The 14,714-nt window shown below is 47.2% G+C and overlaps 1 protein-coding gene across 2 annotated transcripts in view; it reads left to right on the forward strand.

The window, feature by feature from the left end:
- The window catches only part of KPNA6 (karyopherin subunit alpha 6), a 56,204-nt gene extending 41,845 nt beyond the window's left edge, over positions 1 to 14,359 (forward strand). For both annotated transcript variants that reach the window (XM_020983536.2, XM_020983535.2), the window contains 10 exons: positions 290 to 384; positions 954 to 1,085; positions 1,579 to 1,667; positions 2,846 to 2,945; positions 3,456 to 3,619; positions 5,629 to 5,707; positions 5,887 to 6,012; positions 6,388 to 6,515; positions 7,233 to 7,411; positions 8,816 to 14,359. In XM_020983536.2, the coding sequence (XP_020839195.1) occupies positions 290 to 384; positions 954 to 1,085; positions 1,579 to 1,667; positions 2,846 to 2,945; positions 3,456 to 3,619; positions 5,629 to 5,707; positions 5,887 to 6,012; positions 6,388 to 6,515; positions 7,233 to 7,411; positions 8,816 to 9,003 (1,280 nt within the window). In that variant the 3' untranslated portion in view covers positions 9,004 to 14,359. The remainder of the gene's footprint in view (positions 1 to 289; positions 385 to 953; positions 1,086 to 1,578; positions 1,668 to 2,845; positions 2,946 to 3,455; positions 3,620 to 5,628; positions 5,708 to 5,886; positions 6,013 to 6,387; positions 6,516 to 7,232; positions 7,412 to 8,815) is intronic.
- Positions 14,360 to 14,714: the final 355 nt, after the last annotated feature.

A 14,714-nucleotide genomic window follows, 5' to 3' on the forward strand; every position in this document is an offset into this window, starting at 1 on the left:
TTGTGAGTCCTTGATATTCCTTATTCAGTTTAGACACCTTCCCCTCATTTTACACACATTAGAACTTTTTTGGTGACCTGCTCACATAAAATTGCTTAGTGGTGACTGCCTATACATAGCGCAGACATTTTGCCTACAAAGAGACTTGAAATTTTCTTTCAGGCTCACATGTGTGTTGCTTGAGAAAAGGACACCTGAAGTGTTGCCATTATCACCAGATGGAATGGAGGTGCCAGCCAGGGAGCAGGTGTAACCTAGACCTCTCTTAATTCTTGGCCTTTCCCCACAGAGCCAAATCCTCCCATAGATGAGGTGATTAATACCCCTGGAGTAGTGGACAGGTTTGTGGAATTTCTGAAGAGGAGCGAGAACTGCACATTACAGGTGACTATGGGGGAGATGTTGGGTACAGAGACCCAGCAGGGCTGCTGCCTGCCTCAGGTGCTGTGTTATGCTTTGGATGGCGGGCGGGGGGAGCGTGAGGGTGTGACAGGGCTCTCCCCCACACCCCTCAGGCAGCTGGCAAGAAATGGGATCTGCCCCCTCGCCCTCAAGACCACCTGAAACCAGGCAGCCTCGAGTGGGAGGCAGCGTGGTGTAATGGAAAGAGCACCGGACTGAGAGTCAGGAGACCTGGGTTCGAGTCCTGTAAAATGAGGAGGTTGGGCTGAATGATCTCTAAGGTCCCTTTCAGCGCTAACATTCTGTGATTCCCCAGCCTGACCTCTAGGGAGGGTCCTACTGCATGTCTGGCTTGGGGCTCCTGTGGAGGAAGCAGACGGTTTCTGTCAGTTCTTGATTACCAGCCTCTGGGTTCTGTTCCACGTAAGCGGGGGGGGGATCCTCCTGAGCCATGGGATACGTTTAATGGGCACGCCCTATCCCCACACTTTGCAGTTCCAGTCTACCCAACACAGACACCAATAATCCATTTCCCACCATACCTCTTTCAGTTTGAAGCTGCCTGGGCCCTGACCAACATTGCCTCAGGAACCTCACAACAGACCAAAATTGTCATTGAAGCTGGAGCTGTCCCTATCTTCATAGAATTACTTAACTCTGACTTTGAGGATGTACAAGAACAGGTAATGAGCTGGTTGGAGGTAAGTGGGAGGGCTGAGTCTCCCTCCCCTAGTTTCTGGCTGAGGCTCTGAGCAGATGTTTGGTCACTCCTAATTGTATAAGTCTTGTTCAAGGGGTTCTAAAGATGCTACCAGGCTGATCACCCCCTCGTTCCAGGAAGGTCTGGGATGGGCTGTCTTTGGAGTTACTGAGGTTTAGAGAAAGTGGGGGGGGGGTGACTGGGCCTAAGAACTAAGCCATATGGAACTTACTATGACCCTGTGAGCTGTGCTTAAATAAATGCCTGCTTACATGGACACTGTGGTTCCATGAGAAAATCACTGGGTTTGAATCCTAGCTCTAATGCCTGTGTGTCCTAGAGCAAATCATTCATCCTTCTGGGTTAATGAGTCCTTGTCCTCAGCCATAAAATGAATCCAGGTTGGACCAGGTGACCCAAACATTCTCTGCAGCCAGACAAGCTGTGTTGTTAAGAGTACCATTTTTTCCTTTCAGGCAGTCTGGGCCCTGGGAAACATAGCTGGTGACAGCTCTGTCTGCAGAGATTATGTCTTGAACTGTGCCATCCTCCCACCGTTGTTGATGTGAGTAACCATAGGCCCCTCAGCCCAGGGCATCCCTGGACTTGTTGAATAGTGGGCACCTGAGTGGCCTATGGGTGGTAGAATGGAATAGAACACTGTGCAGGCAAAGGCTTCTGGATGTGAGGAATTCTAAGAGGCTGCTTGGTGTGGTGGGAAAAGAAAGATTGTAAATACAAGAGCCTCGTCTCAAGTCACAGCTCCCTTGCTCGCTTCCTGGGCAGTACAGAGCAGATCACTTTGCTTTCTTGAGTCTCAGTTTCTGGATGTGTGAAGCAAGGGCACTGAACCAGATGATTTCTCTGGTCCAACCTGGGCAGTCTTTAATTCTTGAAAATCGCCATTATGGTTGCCAGAGTTAGTCTGCTTTTGGACTAAACAGGTGGATTCTGTTTATGCTCATTATGCAAGTCACCACTTTCCAATGAGTATTGCTTTTTCTTAATCATGTCTCTTTATCTGATAAGATTCTGAATCTAGGTGGGCAAGAAGCTCTGGTAAGTCTCATGGGGCGCTTTCTTTTTTGTGGTTTCAGAAACCATCATTTTGTGCATGTGCCCTAGGACCAAAATGCTCCACGTAAAGAGCTATTCCACTCAGCTAAAAAGACCTTGAAAACAGGCCCAGGGACTAATTATGTTTGCCATCTAAAAACAGGCCTAGCAGAGAACAGAGGCTTATCATTAGAAGGTTGGCCACCAGGGAACATTTTGTGGCCTTACCAATTCATGAGACCCTCTGCTAAAGCATGAAGAAACTGTGACTTGGAGAAGGATGTGATACGGTGGAAAGAACATGATTTCTGGAGTCAGAGGACCTGGGTTCAAATCCCATCTGTAAGGTTTACTACCTGAGTGACCCTGGACAGGCCATATCACCTCCCTCATTTTCCTCAGCTCTAAATATGTCTTAGGATCAGACTTCTAGCACCTTTGAAGTAACGGCTCTCCAAAGTCAGCAGCATACAGTTGCTTATGCATAGTGGGCAAATTAGCCACATCTGAACCACCTCCTAACGTGAGAGTGTGGGGCTGTTACCCCAAGACCTCTGCAGTGCCACTCAGCTCAGCTTCCTGACCCATCTAGAGTCTCAGTCATGCAGAGTTTGTGGGAGAAAATCCCCAAGGAGTCTCCTCCAGGCTTGTACCCAGGCTTGACTTCCTGTGCTGCATTTCCCTCAGACTCCTCACCAAGTCCACACGTGTAACAATGACTCGGAATGCTGTCTGGGCCCTGTCAAACCTGTGCCGAGGAAAGAATCCGCCCCCCGAGTTTGAGAAGGTGAGCCCATTGTGCATCTGCTCTCCCTCTGACCCCTTACACAGAGCCAGAATGCTATCAGGTTTCTGTGGAGAATGCATCCAGAAAGGGGGCTTTTCCTTGGCTACTGTATTATATAGTCAACCTTTTTCATTAGGTTCCCAGAAAGTCCTAATCTCAGAAAAGAGTCTTAGCATGGTGAGATAGTGGTGGAAAGAATACTAGTATTAGTCAGAACTAATTGTTGAAAATCCCAGCTCTGTGAGCAGTTAGCTTGTGTAACTCTGAGCAAGTCACCTCACTTCTCTGAACCAGCCTCCATTTTCTCATCTGTAAAATGGGGAGAAGAGGAGAATCCTGTTAGTTACTAGGTTGCACAGGAAGCATTTGATAAGCCGTGAAAGGCCCATCGGGTTTAGTCTGTGTTCTTGGGTCAGAAGGCAGAACAGATGCTTGCCAGAAGTGCCTCATGGCCTTGGGCCACCCTTGCTTCACCGCCCAGTCTGAGCTGTTCTCTCTGTGCCTCCGCAGGTGTCTCCCTGTTTGCCTGTGCTGTCCCGCCTTCTGTTCAGCAGTGACTCAGATTTGCTGGCAGATGCATGTTGGGCCCTCTCCTATCTGTCAGACGGTCCCAACGAGAAGATTCAAGCCGTCATAGACTCTGGGGTCTGTCGGAGACTGGTGGAGCTCTTAATGTGAGTGCTGGATGGCCAACCTGACTCTCAGCAAAGAGAAGTCATTCATTAGGCTCCCCTGAGTGTGGCTGCAGGGGCACCTCTCTCAAATTACTTATAGCTTCAGATTGTTTACGAACGGATGGAGCTTCTTGTTTGCCTGGCTCTGGAAAATCCTCACAACCAGTTTCTTTAATGGAAAGAATACTGATCTCGGGGTCAGCAGGCCAGGTCCCAGTCCTGGCACTGATGCTTTCAAATTATTTGACCTTGGGCAAATTACTGAAGCTCTCTGAGCCTAAATTTTACAATCTGTTAAATGGGGGTAATAACATGTATCCTGTTTTCTATGGGTTGCTAGTAGTTATCATTGATGTTATTGCTGGAGGAGCAGAGTTTTTAGCCTGAGAAAAGACTTTTTAAGTTTCTACCGTGTGCTAGTAGGCTAGCCCTGTGTCAGGTCCTGTGCGGAGTGCGGGTGATGCCAAAACAGAAATGAATCGGTCCTTGCTCTCAAGTTTACCATAATAGAATAAATGCCAGGCATTTTAGGAAGTGAAGGAGGGAGGACACTCGCCGTCGGCATCAGGCCAGGCTTCATGTCAGGGCCTGTGCTTGAGCTGATTCTGCAAGGAAATGGGGCACGAAGGGCAATGCCTGAGAAGGCACAGAGCTATGAGAGGATACCCCAAACCTGCCCTTTGTGGAGGTGCAAGGCCCTAGGACATCACACATTGCATGGGTTTGAAGACTTTTTCAATGTTTGGATCAGTTATACTAATTTTTTTTTCTTGTCTAAAAAGTTCTCTTTGTTATGAGATAGGGAAGAATACTATGATGATATATGAAACAGATGATATCAATAAAAACTTAATTTAGAAAAAAAAAAGGAAAAAAAGGCCTAGAGAGAGAGTGTGAGAAACAGCCAGAAAACCTGTTAGGCTAGAGGGGGGAAAAAGAAATAAGATACAGGATGTCCCCAAAGGCTTAGTGCAGTTTTGAGCTTCAATAGCTACATTAAGACTTTTGGTACACCCTGTGTAATTGCAGCCAGGATTGGGTGGGCTTTAAAGCCAAATGGGCATTTGTATTTTATTCTAGAGGCAGCTAGAGCCACTGGGCCTGGAGTAAGTGATGTGGTTAGACCCGAAGTTCAGGAAAATCACTTTGGAAGTGTCATAGAAGATGAATGGGAGAGGGGAAAGACTCGAGGCTTGGAGATCATTTAGGAGACCTTGAAATATAGCCCAGGAGAGAGATGACAAAGGCCTGAGCTAAGTAGTGAGAAGGGGATAGCTCTGAGGAAATCGGTGGAGGGAAAAATGGCAAGATTTAGCAACTCAGTAGATACATGGAGTAAGTGAGATCGTGGAGCTGCACATGACATCACGGTTGTCCACCTGGAAAAGTGGAGGAAGACTTAAGGGGGAATTTGATCACTGTCTTTAAGTTTCTGAGGAAAGCAAAAAAAAAAAAAGAAAGAAAGAAAGAAAAAGGGTAAATGAGATAATCCCTAGAAAGCACTTAGCCAGCTTTAATGAACTGTGTAAGTACTGCCTAGTCCCCATTATTAGATGGGTCGAGTGACAGCTAAGATTGTAGACAAGCCAGATTTTGTTTCAGTTTGAGGTTAGCCCTGTCCAGACGGGCGAGTGAGGTCCTGGTACTGTAGATGGTACGGGATGTTGTAGATGGGATTCGTTGTCAGCTTCAAGGTAGATGGACTAGCTGACCTATGAAGTTAACTTGATATAGTGGAAAGCTCGTTAGATTTGGAGTCAGGACCAGGGTTCCAATTCTAACTCTTTACCTCTGTAGTGTTGATCAAGTCATGTAACCTTTGTAGGCCTCAGTTTCCTCATTTCTAAAATAAAGTGGTTAGGTGATTTGTAAGGTCTTTTTTTTCCTCTAGTCTACATTCTCTAGTCTTTTTATTTTTCTCCTCTACTGCTCTTAAAGTCAACAAACCTGTGCTTCAGGTATTTGTCCTAGACTAACCCAGTCTCTTTTGGGCTTGCACTTTCTTGCAGGCACAATGATTACAAAGTGGCCTCCCCTGCCCTTCGAGCAGTAGGCAACATTGTCACTGGTGACGACATCCAGACCCAGGTAAGGAGTAAAAACCTACACCCCATCTTCTTCAGGTCACCCCCTGGGAAGTAGACTTTACAAAGGCAGGGCCTGACAGATAAGAACAGTCCTGAGCCAGGATTTCTTTGTGTTCTGGGGCACTGTGACTGTTAGAGTGACAGATGCAAGTTACCAGCAACTGTATTCTTCTTCTTCAGGTGATTCTCAACTGCGCAGCCCTACCTTGCCTCCTCCACTTACTGAGTAGCCCCAAGGAGTCAATACGGAAAGAAGCTTGCTGGACAATTTCAAACATCACAGCTGGAAACAGGGCTCAGATACAGGTAGAGAAGGAAAAAGGATTCTTGTTCAAGTGTCCAGACTAGATCACCTCAGCCTCTTATAAGTCTTTGGTCCAAAAAGAAGAGCCTTCAGGTGTTTACTTCCAAGGGCAGGATTTCATTTTTACTCGTAGAAGTGAGGTCAGGGTTGAACCTAGTGGACAATAGGTCCACAAGAATTAAGCCAGGTTCTCTACTGTTCCTCCTCCCTATCTGTGTGAGAGTCCATAGTTCTAGGCTCTGTGCTTGAAAATCCCCAGGGATGCAGGTCTTCTGATTGGCAGGATCTGCTCTGTGGTCCATTCTCATGACCAAGGAAGTCCTTTGGTAGAACTGTCGCCTACCTCCACACGCTGTACTTTCTTCCCTCTGCTCCAGGCTGTCATAGATGCAAATATTTTTCCTGTATTGATCGAGATCCTGCAGAAAGCTGAGTTCCGCACAAGGAAAGAGGCTGCCTGGGCCATCACCAATGCCACGTCAGGGGGAACTCCTGAGCAGATCAGGTACTTGGCACTCCCTTCCCCATAATATTACCACCCACCCCCTCCTCCTGCCCTCAAGCACTAGGTGGCATTCCTCAGTACAGCCATTCGCAGTTACATGAACACACAACTCCAATCTGCCATTGCCTGAGAAACCCCTCCTCCATTCTAGCTTAAACAAGGATAGGGAGAGAGGGCAAGCTGGATTTTCATGGGGATCCTGGAGTGAGCCTTCCACTAGAACCGGTGGAACCTGAGAAAAGATTGGACACAGTGCTTTTCCTGTGACATGTACTTGCCACAAATGTTTTTAAATATTTTTCATCTTTTGGACAGTTAAAAATAGTCAGTTTCACAATAATGGATAGAAAATATACCTTATATTTAGCTTAGATAATATCCAACAAGCTGAAGCCAGGCAGTATACCTGTCTGTGACAGAAGCGAATGCTTTTTTGTGTTCTTAAAATACACCTTGTGAAGTGGTCCAAAGGAGCAGCCTAGAAAGCTGCTGGGGAGAATCAGCGTGGGACTCAGTGGGGCACAGATCATCAATTCTGCAACAGTGACTGAGTGACCTTGCAGGTGATTGAGAGTTGGCACTGCTTTCCCTTGATGGATCAGGAATCGAACCCTCCACAGGAGGAATTTTAGGGGGCTCGAGAGGCCCATAAGCCAAAAACTCTTGGTGTGCTGGTGTGTGTTAACCTGTGGCGTTTGCCTTACCATTGGCTCCCAGGTATCTGGTTACGCTGGGTTGCATCAAACCTCTGTGCGACTTGCTGACTGTGATGGACTCTAAGATTGTACAAGTTGCCCTCAATGGCCTGGAGAACATCCTGCGGTTGGGTGAGCAAGAGGCTAAGCGGACAGGCACGGGGGCCAACCCCTACTGTGGCCTCATTGAAGAAGCTTATGGTAGGTAGCATCTCTAGCCCTTTGAGGTCAGAACAATTCCCCCTCCTTTCATATTCTTAAAGGGCTTTGTATTTAGCATTTTCTTTGGTTTCCTCCTAACCCTGGTAAGTATGTTTTTGTTTTTTTACAAAAGAAGAAACAGGCTCAAATAGAGGCAATGTTGCCTAGCTAGTAAGTGGTGATAGTGATAGTTTACTTTCTATGGTCCTTTCATATTTACAAAACATTTTCCTCATGCTAGCCATGTGAGGTGGGTAGTTTTTGTCTGTAACAGCTGTAATGAGTATCAGATAGTAAAGTGACTTGCCTAGGGTCACCTGGCTAATAAGTTTCAGAGCCATGACTAGAAGCCAGGTTGAACTCCCAGTTGAGCATTCTCTCCACTGTATCCCATTGCTTCTGTCCTAATACGCCTCCAAATTTCCATTACCTCTGTGGGTAAGGCTAGGGTGACTTTTCCAGCCTCTCAGGGAATTTTCTTTGTTAGGACTCGTCCATAGAGCAAATGTTATTTGGGTCTTAGGGAATTCTGAGTGTGGCCCTTTTCAGGTTGGGCAGAGGCCCAGGAGATGAACCATTTTTGAAGTTCTAGTAGTAGTTGCCGATCTCAGAGATATGGCTTCTGCCTTCTAAAGTAATTAATATATAAAGGAAAACATAGCATGAATTTTTTTTAATGCCAAGATGATGTATCGGTGTAGTTGTACTTTGAGGGAATGTGAGAAAATAAATATTTTATGCCTGGGGGAGGGGCCCAACCACTTTCTTACTCTAGGAAGAATTTACATAGGACAGTTATTACCCTTAAAGGATAAAAGGGTGGTAGGCCCTTGTAGGCTACAGACAGCATGTGCCCAAATTCCCACCTTCCCTTTTCGACCTAGGGGTCCAGCTTGAGGGAGGCCCTCAATCAGCCACCTGCCCTTTGCCCTGGTCATTCCTCCTCTGGAGAATTGTCTGTTTCTGGGTTACATGTTAGAAGTCGTTGATGAGCAGACCAGAGACTTTTATGAAGATCTGTTAGAAGAACCAGGGGAACTTAGTCTGGAGGAGAAGGAACGTAAGGGACACATGATGTACATCTAAGTTTCATCATGTGGGTGAGGTTCTAGGCTAGTTCTGCTTGTCCCCCAGAGGTAGACATTGGGGTGCTGGGTAGAACTCCCAGAGACAGACTTGGCTCCAGTCAGGGAGAACTTCCTGACTTTTACAGCGGTCCAGAAATCGAGCAGACTTCCCCTGGAGAGGGTGTGACCACTTGGATGAGGAATTGCAGGGTGGGGAGTGGCACGGAAGCTCTTCCTGGGCATGTAGCGTCTGGGCCTCTGAGGTCCCTTCAAGCCTGGCTGTCTATGGTTCAAGTGGAGAACATTCATTACACTTCTTTTTCCTCTGTCCTCCTAGGCTTGGACAAGATCGAGTTTCTCCAGAGCCATGAAAACCAAGAGATCTACCAGAAGGCCTTTGACCTCATTGAACACTACTTTGGCGTGGAAGATGAAGACACAGGCCTGACTCCTCGGGTGGATGAGACGCAGCAGCAGTTCATCTTTCAGCAGCCTGAGGCCCCCATGGAGGGCTTCCAGTTATAATGCCTGCCATGGGGAGGGGAGGGGAGGGAGAAGAGAGGAGAGCACCACAGACTGTCCCATACAGTCCTTGACAGTGGTGGTGGCAGTGGCAGCAGCAGTGGTGGCAGCAGCAGGGAGGGGACAGCCAGGCTTCCTGCCCCAGCCCTGGAGACTGCCCTTGCTGCCTACTCCTTCCCTCTCTTCCCAGGAGGCCCCTCTGAGGACAGGCCAAGGCCAAGGCTTTGCTTTCGTGGAGAGAAGGGGGCTTGTTTTTCCTCCTTACCCATTATATTTTTGCTGCATACCTGTCTAACCCAGGAGCCCAGGGTGGAAAAAGGAGGACTGAGGTAACCAATTTGCACCTTTTTTTTTCTTTTGTGGTGATTTTTCTCTTCGTCCTTCCTTTCGTCCCTCCCTGGCCCCTGCCCCAGGCTGTGTCAGTCTTACTTTGGGTACTTGAGCAGATGGAATATTCCAGTGGGGGGTGGGGGGAGGGAGAGAATCAAAAAAAAAAAGTGTTCATGCTCTGATGGAATATTAATCCTGGATGCTTGGATTGAGTCATTGAAGCTTTTTCTTTTTCCTTTTGCACATTTTACTCGTATTATAATTCCTCCTGGCATTTTGGGGACATCCTTGAGTCTCTTAAGAGTAGAGTACCTGGCTCTCATCAGTGGCTGGTACACTATGACCGTGATGTTACCATTCTGGTTGCCTTCCCTTCTGCCTTTCTGCCTCCCCGGGGCTGGGGGTCTTTGGGAGAACCAGTCCCACCTTCCTTGGTTTGGGAGATGGGGCCACCTTATGGTTACAAGGTTGGCCTCAGGAAAGGGGATGGTAAAGGCCCTCAGGTGAAATGACCCAGATGTAGCTACTGATCCTGCTTTTCCAAAACTCTCCCTCCACCCAGCTGTCAAAATGGTGCAACCCCTAACTTCATTGTTTACTTGAAATTCCCCCTTAGCGGTGGGCCCTGCCCTGGGGTGGCAATGTTTTCTCCTGAGTCCATGGCAAGTAATGGTCTCTTTCCTTTATTGGGGGAAAGAAACCAGCCTCAGCCTGGTTTCCCACAGAGGGAATGCAGGGATGGCGACACGTGTCCAGATTGCCAGACACTTGTGTCTTTAGCCTTTCTTTCTCCTCATCCACAGCTGGATCATGTTCATTTCACTCACAAAGGAGAGAATGTCAAAGCTCTGTATTTTTTATATTCTATATATTAGGTAGGTGAGTCTTAATTGGTTTGGGGAGGAAACAGATCTATGAGCTGTCTTAATTCCTATAAATAGGATGCTGTGAGGCAGACAGAGCCTGGGGACAATATCTCCCTTTCCCAGTTAAGAGGTTCCAATCCTTCTCCCTTCTTGCCTGAGCTCTGGTGGCCCAAAGCCAGATCAGGCATGAGTTGACCCAGGATTTTCACCTAACCAAGCACATGAAGATGGCTTAGGCGGCAGTAAACAAATGGAAGGAGAGGGAGCAGGGGAAGAATGTGCTCCATCTTAGTCCTGCTGGACTCTTAGTAACTCTGAGGTCAAAGAGAGCAGGAGGTCCTGGCCAAGCCTGGCTACCGTTAGCATCTGATGACCCAAGTAACCCCCTGTTTGAATTTACCACAAGGAACAGCTGCCTCTTTGCTCCCCAAAGTATAATCTTTGTTTCTTTGCCTATAGCTGCAAATAGGACATGTTTGCTGGTGACCAAATGACTCTTTGAAGTAGTGAAGGCGGGGAACCAGAAGGGCTTGGGTTCTGGCCTCTGTAAGGCTGTGTCACAACAAGGGCAGATGGCAGGTAAACCTGACACTCAGACTTTGACCAGCAGAGCAAGTCTGCCTTCCATATAAATACTCTCTCCAATCTATATCTTCTCCCACGTTGAAAAAGAAAAAAAGGGTGCATTTGCACAGATTGGCCATTTTTGTTGATTTTGAACATAAGACCACAAGCAGAGTTGTGTACGTTGCCCTCTGTTCCCCCAGGGCCTTTTAGGCAACAAGGCACCTGCTATTGTGACCCAGGAAGGCCAAGGAGAATCCATGTGTCCTCCCTCTCGCATCTTAAAGGGAGTGGTTGTTCCATTGGCCAAGAGTTCCTTATTTGTCCTCTTCTTTCCTCTCCCTCCCCCAAGATAGCTCAGATTCTGGCATGTCCTCAAAGCTGTTACAACTGGCAGCTATAGGTAAGAGGCACACATCAAAGATTTCTCTACTCTTTTATAAACTGATGAACCATGAGCTGTTATGGAATCCAGCCCTGGAAGCCTGGGGGTAACTTCCCAGTTCCCCAGAAAATAAGAGAACTGGAACTCTCTGTTTTAGCAAGCCCTGTGTCATTCACAAGATTCTCTCTCCTCAAATTAAGAGAAAAACGTTTTCTTATTGGTGTTTTTGATCTGAAGAGTGACAGTATTTCAGAAGAATCCCATGTCAAGCAGCATCTCAAGCCTCTGAAACTCCTTGTGATTAAAATGTCCTTTATGGGGCAGCTAGGTGGCGCAGTGGTTACAGCACCAACCCTAGATTTAAGAGGACTTGAGTTCAAATCTGGCCTTAGACACATAACACTTAGTAGCTGTGTGACCCTGGGCAAGTCACTTAACCCCATTGCCTAACAAAAAAAAAACACATCCTTTATCTTGGAACCCCAAAACACATCTCACTATGAGCCCAGTGGTCCAGACAGCAGGGGATTTGCATGGCCTTCGATCCATTGCTCCAAGTCCACTTTACGTACTTGAGAGCTAGGGAAACACCGACTGCAGATTGGCTTTGTCGGGCTGTTCTTTGGTCGTCAGCCATTCTTATGCTCTTATGGAGATAGTGACTCCATCTTCAATTCCTCACTTGTAGGCTCTGGTTTGTCTCATGCCCCATTGGGCAGACGCCTTCTTATCTGATAGTTCTCAGCCCTGCATTTTTATTTCTGACAAGGTTCCTGTACACCCCAAAGTACTCTTGCCTGCTAGCTCCTATCACTGGTTTCTTGACAATTTTGGCTGTTAATGCCCTGGTCTCCAGGCCCAAGTCTATATAGCCTCTGAATGAGTCTGAGCTTGGGGGATTGGAAGGGTGATGACGTGGAAGGTGAGGAAGTAGTCTGAGGAGGGATGTAGATCAGCAGACCTGTTATTGAAGGAAATCAAAGCAGCTTCCTTCGCAGTCAGCCTGGCGCATTTTTCAGGACTTGACCCATAATCAAAGACTTTGGATCTCAGCTTTTTTGTTAGTACTCCTAGAAAATATACACAAGGACCTGACAGGGTGGGATGGTATTTCCTAACTGAATGAGCCCCTGAATCATCAGCCGTCTCATCTCTCTTGTCCATCCAGCCCAAATGGTCCAGTTCCAACCCCATGATCCTCATGTCTGGACTCCTGAGGTCCATGGCCCTCCTTCCCAAATCGATTCACACCTTTCTTTGGATGCAAGTAGTGTTTTGTGGATCTTCTTGGCATCTCCGTCCCACCTTCTTTCAGGACCTGCACTGATTTTGCCCTTTGCGAGCAAGAAATGTGCCAAGGCTTCTCTCAGTTCCCAGGGATCTAGGAATCCCTCTCCCTCAGCAGCCCTTTGAACTCTAATTTATACTGATTCAGAAAAGTCTTTGCCCAGCTTAGAAGTTGTTTCTGTACCAGACTATCTTCTCAACTTGGAGAGCCAATTATGGGGTGATTTTGTTTATGGAAGAATTCAGAGTGTTCATGAGACATGTTCTTTAACATGTTCTTCTTCTCTGGGTCAGCACTGTTGGCATGTGCAAGTCCCCATGTGCTTTTGTATTATGAACTAGAGAATCCAGTTGGTATGACAGATGCCGATGTTTTGAAAGAAAACCCAACCTGGGAGAAGAAGCCTATGGATTCTGTGCTAGAGGTGCCTCCGACCCCTGTACCTGCCTGGACTCCCTAAATCACCTCTACCTTCTCCCTTCCTTCCCTGAGGTATCTGAGAAAAAGGACAGTGGCCAAGAGCTGTGGGGGAACCTTGGCTCCGACCTTTGGAGCCATCAACTTCTATCTTGTGCCAAAGTCACCAGCATGTCCATTCTGTCCTTGCCTGCCAATGCCTCTCAGCCTTCTCCATTGATGGTACCCATGGTACTGGGTCTGGGCTTCAAATAGGTGGGGGCCTGGAAATGGGAGGCACGTGGAGACCTGTGGCGTGTCTGTGTGTGTGCCTTCAGCTGACATCCTCCCTGTTAGGGATTGGGGGGTTGATACGGTGAATGCATTTGCATTCTGGAAAGATCACGGATTTGAGGCAGGTCAATCAGGCAGGACCTTCTAGAAGTGGAAGTGGAGTATGTTTTCAGCTCAGTCCTTTTGCACTGATCCAGCTTCTTTTGTGTCTTAGCTTTGGGCTCTCAGCGACTTTAAGATAGCAGCACAAAATCCCATGGCTTCTGCCCAGGAGCCCAGAGGGGACTACCTTATATCCCACCTTGAGTCTCCAGCTGCAGGTTTTGTCTCAGATTTTTTCATCAAGCATGTGACATTCCCATTCCTAGCCAGAGCAAGAGGTAGAGAACCAACAGGCAGAGAGGCCTTTCACCAAAGTGATCAGTAGAGGAATCACTGGCTGCTTTCAGCTCCCTTTGCTCCCCACCTTATCTCAGGGGTCACCTCAGGTGGCTTATGATAGACATCTGGGGACCCCATACCCTTTCTTCCTGCCAGTGCAGGACAAGCAATCCACACTATCCCTAGGGGTCTGAAAAGCCTCTGTCTGAACAATCCCAGGGTGGAGGTGGGGTCATTATTTCAGGGGTCAAGAGAGATTTGTATAGGAAGAGATACACACAGATCTGGGACCCTCTGCTTCACAACTTTCCATGTCTGAGCTTAGCTTTCACAAACTTATTCCCTTCCAAGAGAAGGATCACAGACTCTGAAACCAGTTTTGGCCAAGGAATGGGGGCTGGGGTTCATTGTTACTGGATGTTTACTGACCACGGTCTATGGCATCTTCCTCCTACAAACCACTAGGGGAGAGAAGAGTGAGAGAAACAAGCTTATGCCCTAGGCAGGTTCCCTCCCTCCCCTCCAGAAGCCAGCCCAGAAATGTTGGCTGGTTTTCCCTTTTTACTCAAATGTTTATTTTTCTCTATGGTTTTTCAACACATCTGGCTATCTCACCTTCCACCCACAGACCCAGATATTCTTAGAGGCCCTTTGGCATTCATTAGCCACAGCTGGGTAATTCTAGACTGGACACAGGGCAAAGACAGACCGTGGAGTTGAGCTCGATGAGTACAGACTTAATTAACAAATGATATTTATATACACATCAATTTGAAGAGAAAAAAATGTATTTCTTTAGGTTTCAAACACTGTGTAACAAATATAATGCAAAAATAAAGACCTGTTGAAAAGTTATTAGTAGTCTCCTTTCATTGAGGCCCTTGCAATGCCTTTGGATTGAGGTTGACAACTTGTAGCTAGAAAAAAATGACCCCAGTGAGTAAGCTGGCTGGTTTTCTCAGAGAAGACGCTAAGGAGAGGACAGTATATCAAGCTTCGGGTCTGCCATGCACCTGCTCTGTGGCTTTAGGGGCAGTTAGCCTCCCTTCTGTGAACATTGCCAAGAGACCTTTTGCTCTCAAATCCACATCTAAGGAAAGACTGGGCTGTTCTTTCTAAAAACATTAACCATGCTTCATCCTATCCCAGGGGAAGGCAGCATGGGATAATGCAGGAATTCTTGCCTGTTTGGTGTCATAGACCCCTTTAG

Source organism: Phascolarctos cinereus, unplaced genomic scaffold (assembly GCF_003287225.1).
Source record: "Phascolarctos cinereus isolate Bilbo 61053 unplaced genomic scaffold, phaCin_HiC Scaffold_726;HRSCAF=1367, whole genome shotgun sequence".
NCBI lineage: Eukaryota > Metazoa > Chordata > Mammalia > Diprotodontia > Phascolarctidae > Phascolarctos > Phascolarctos cinereus.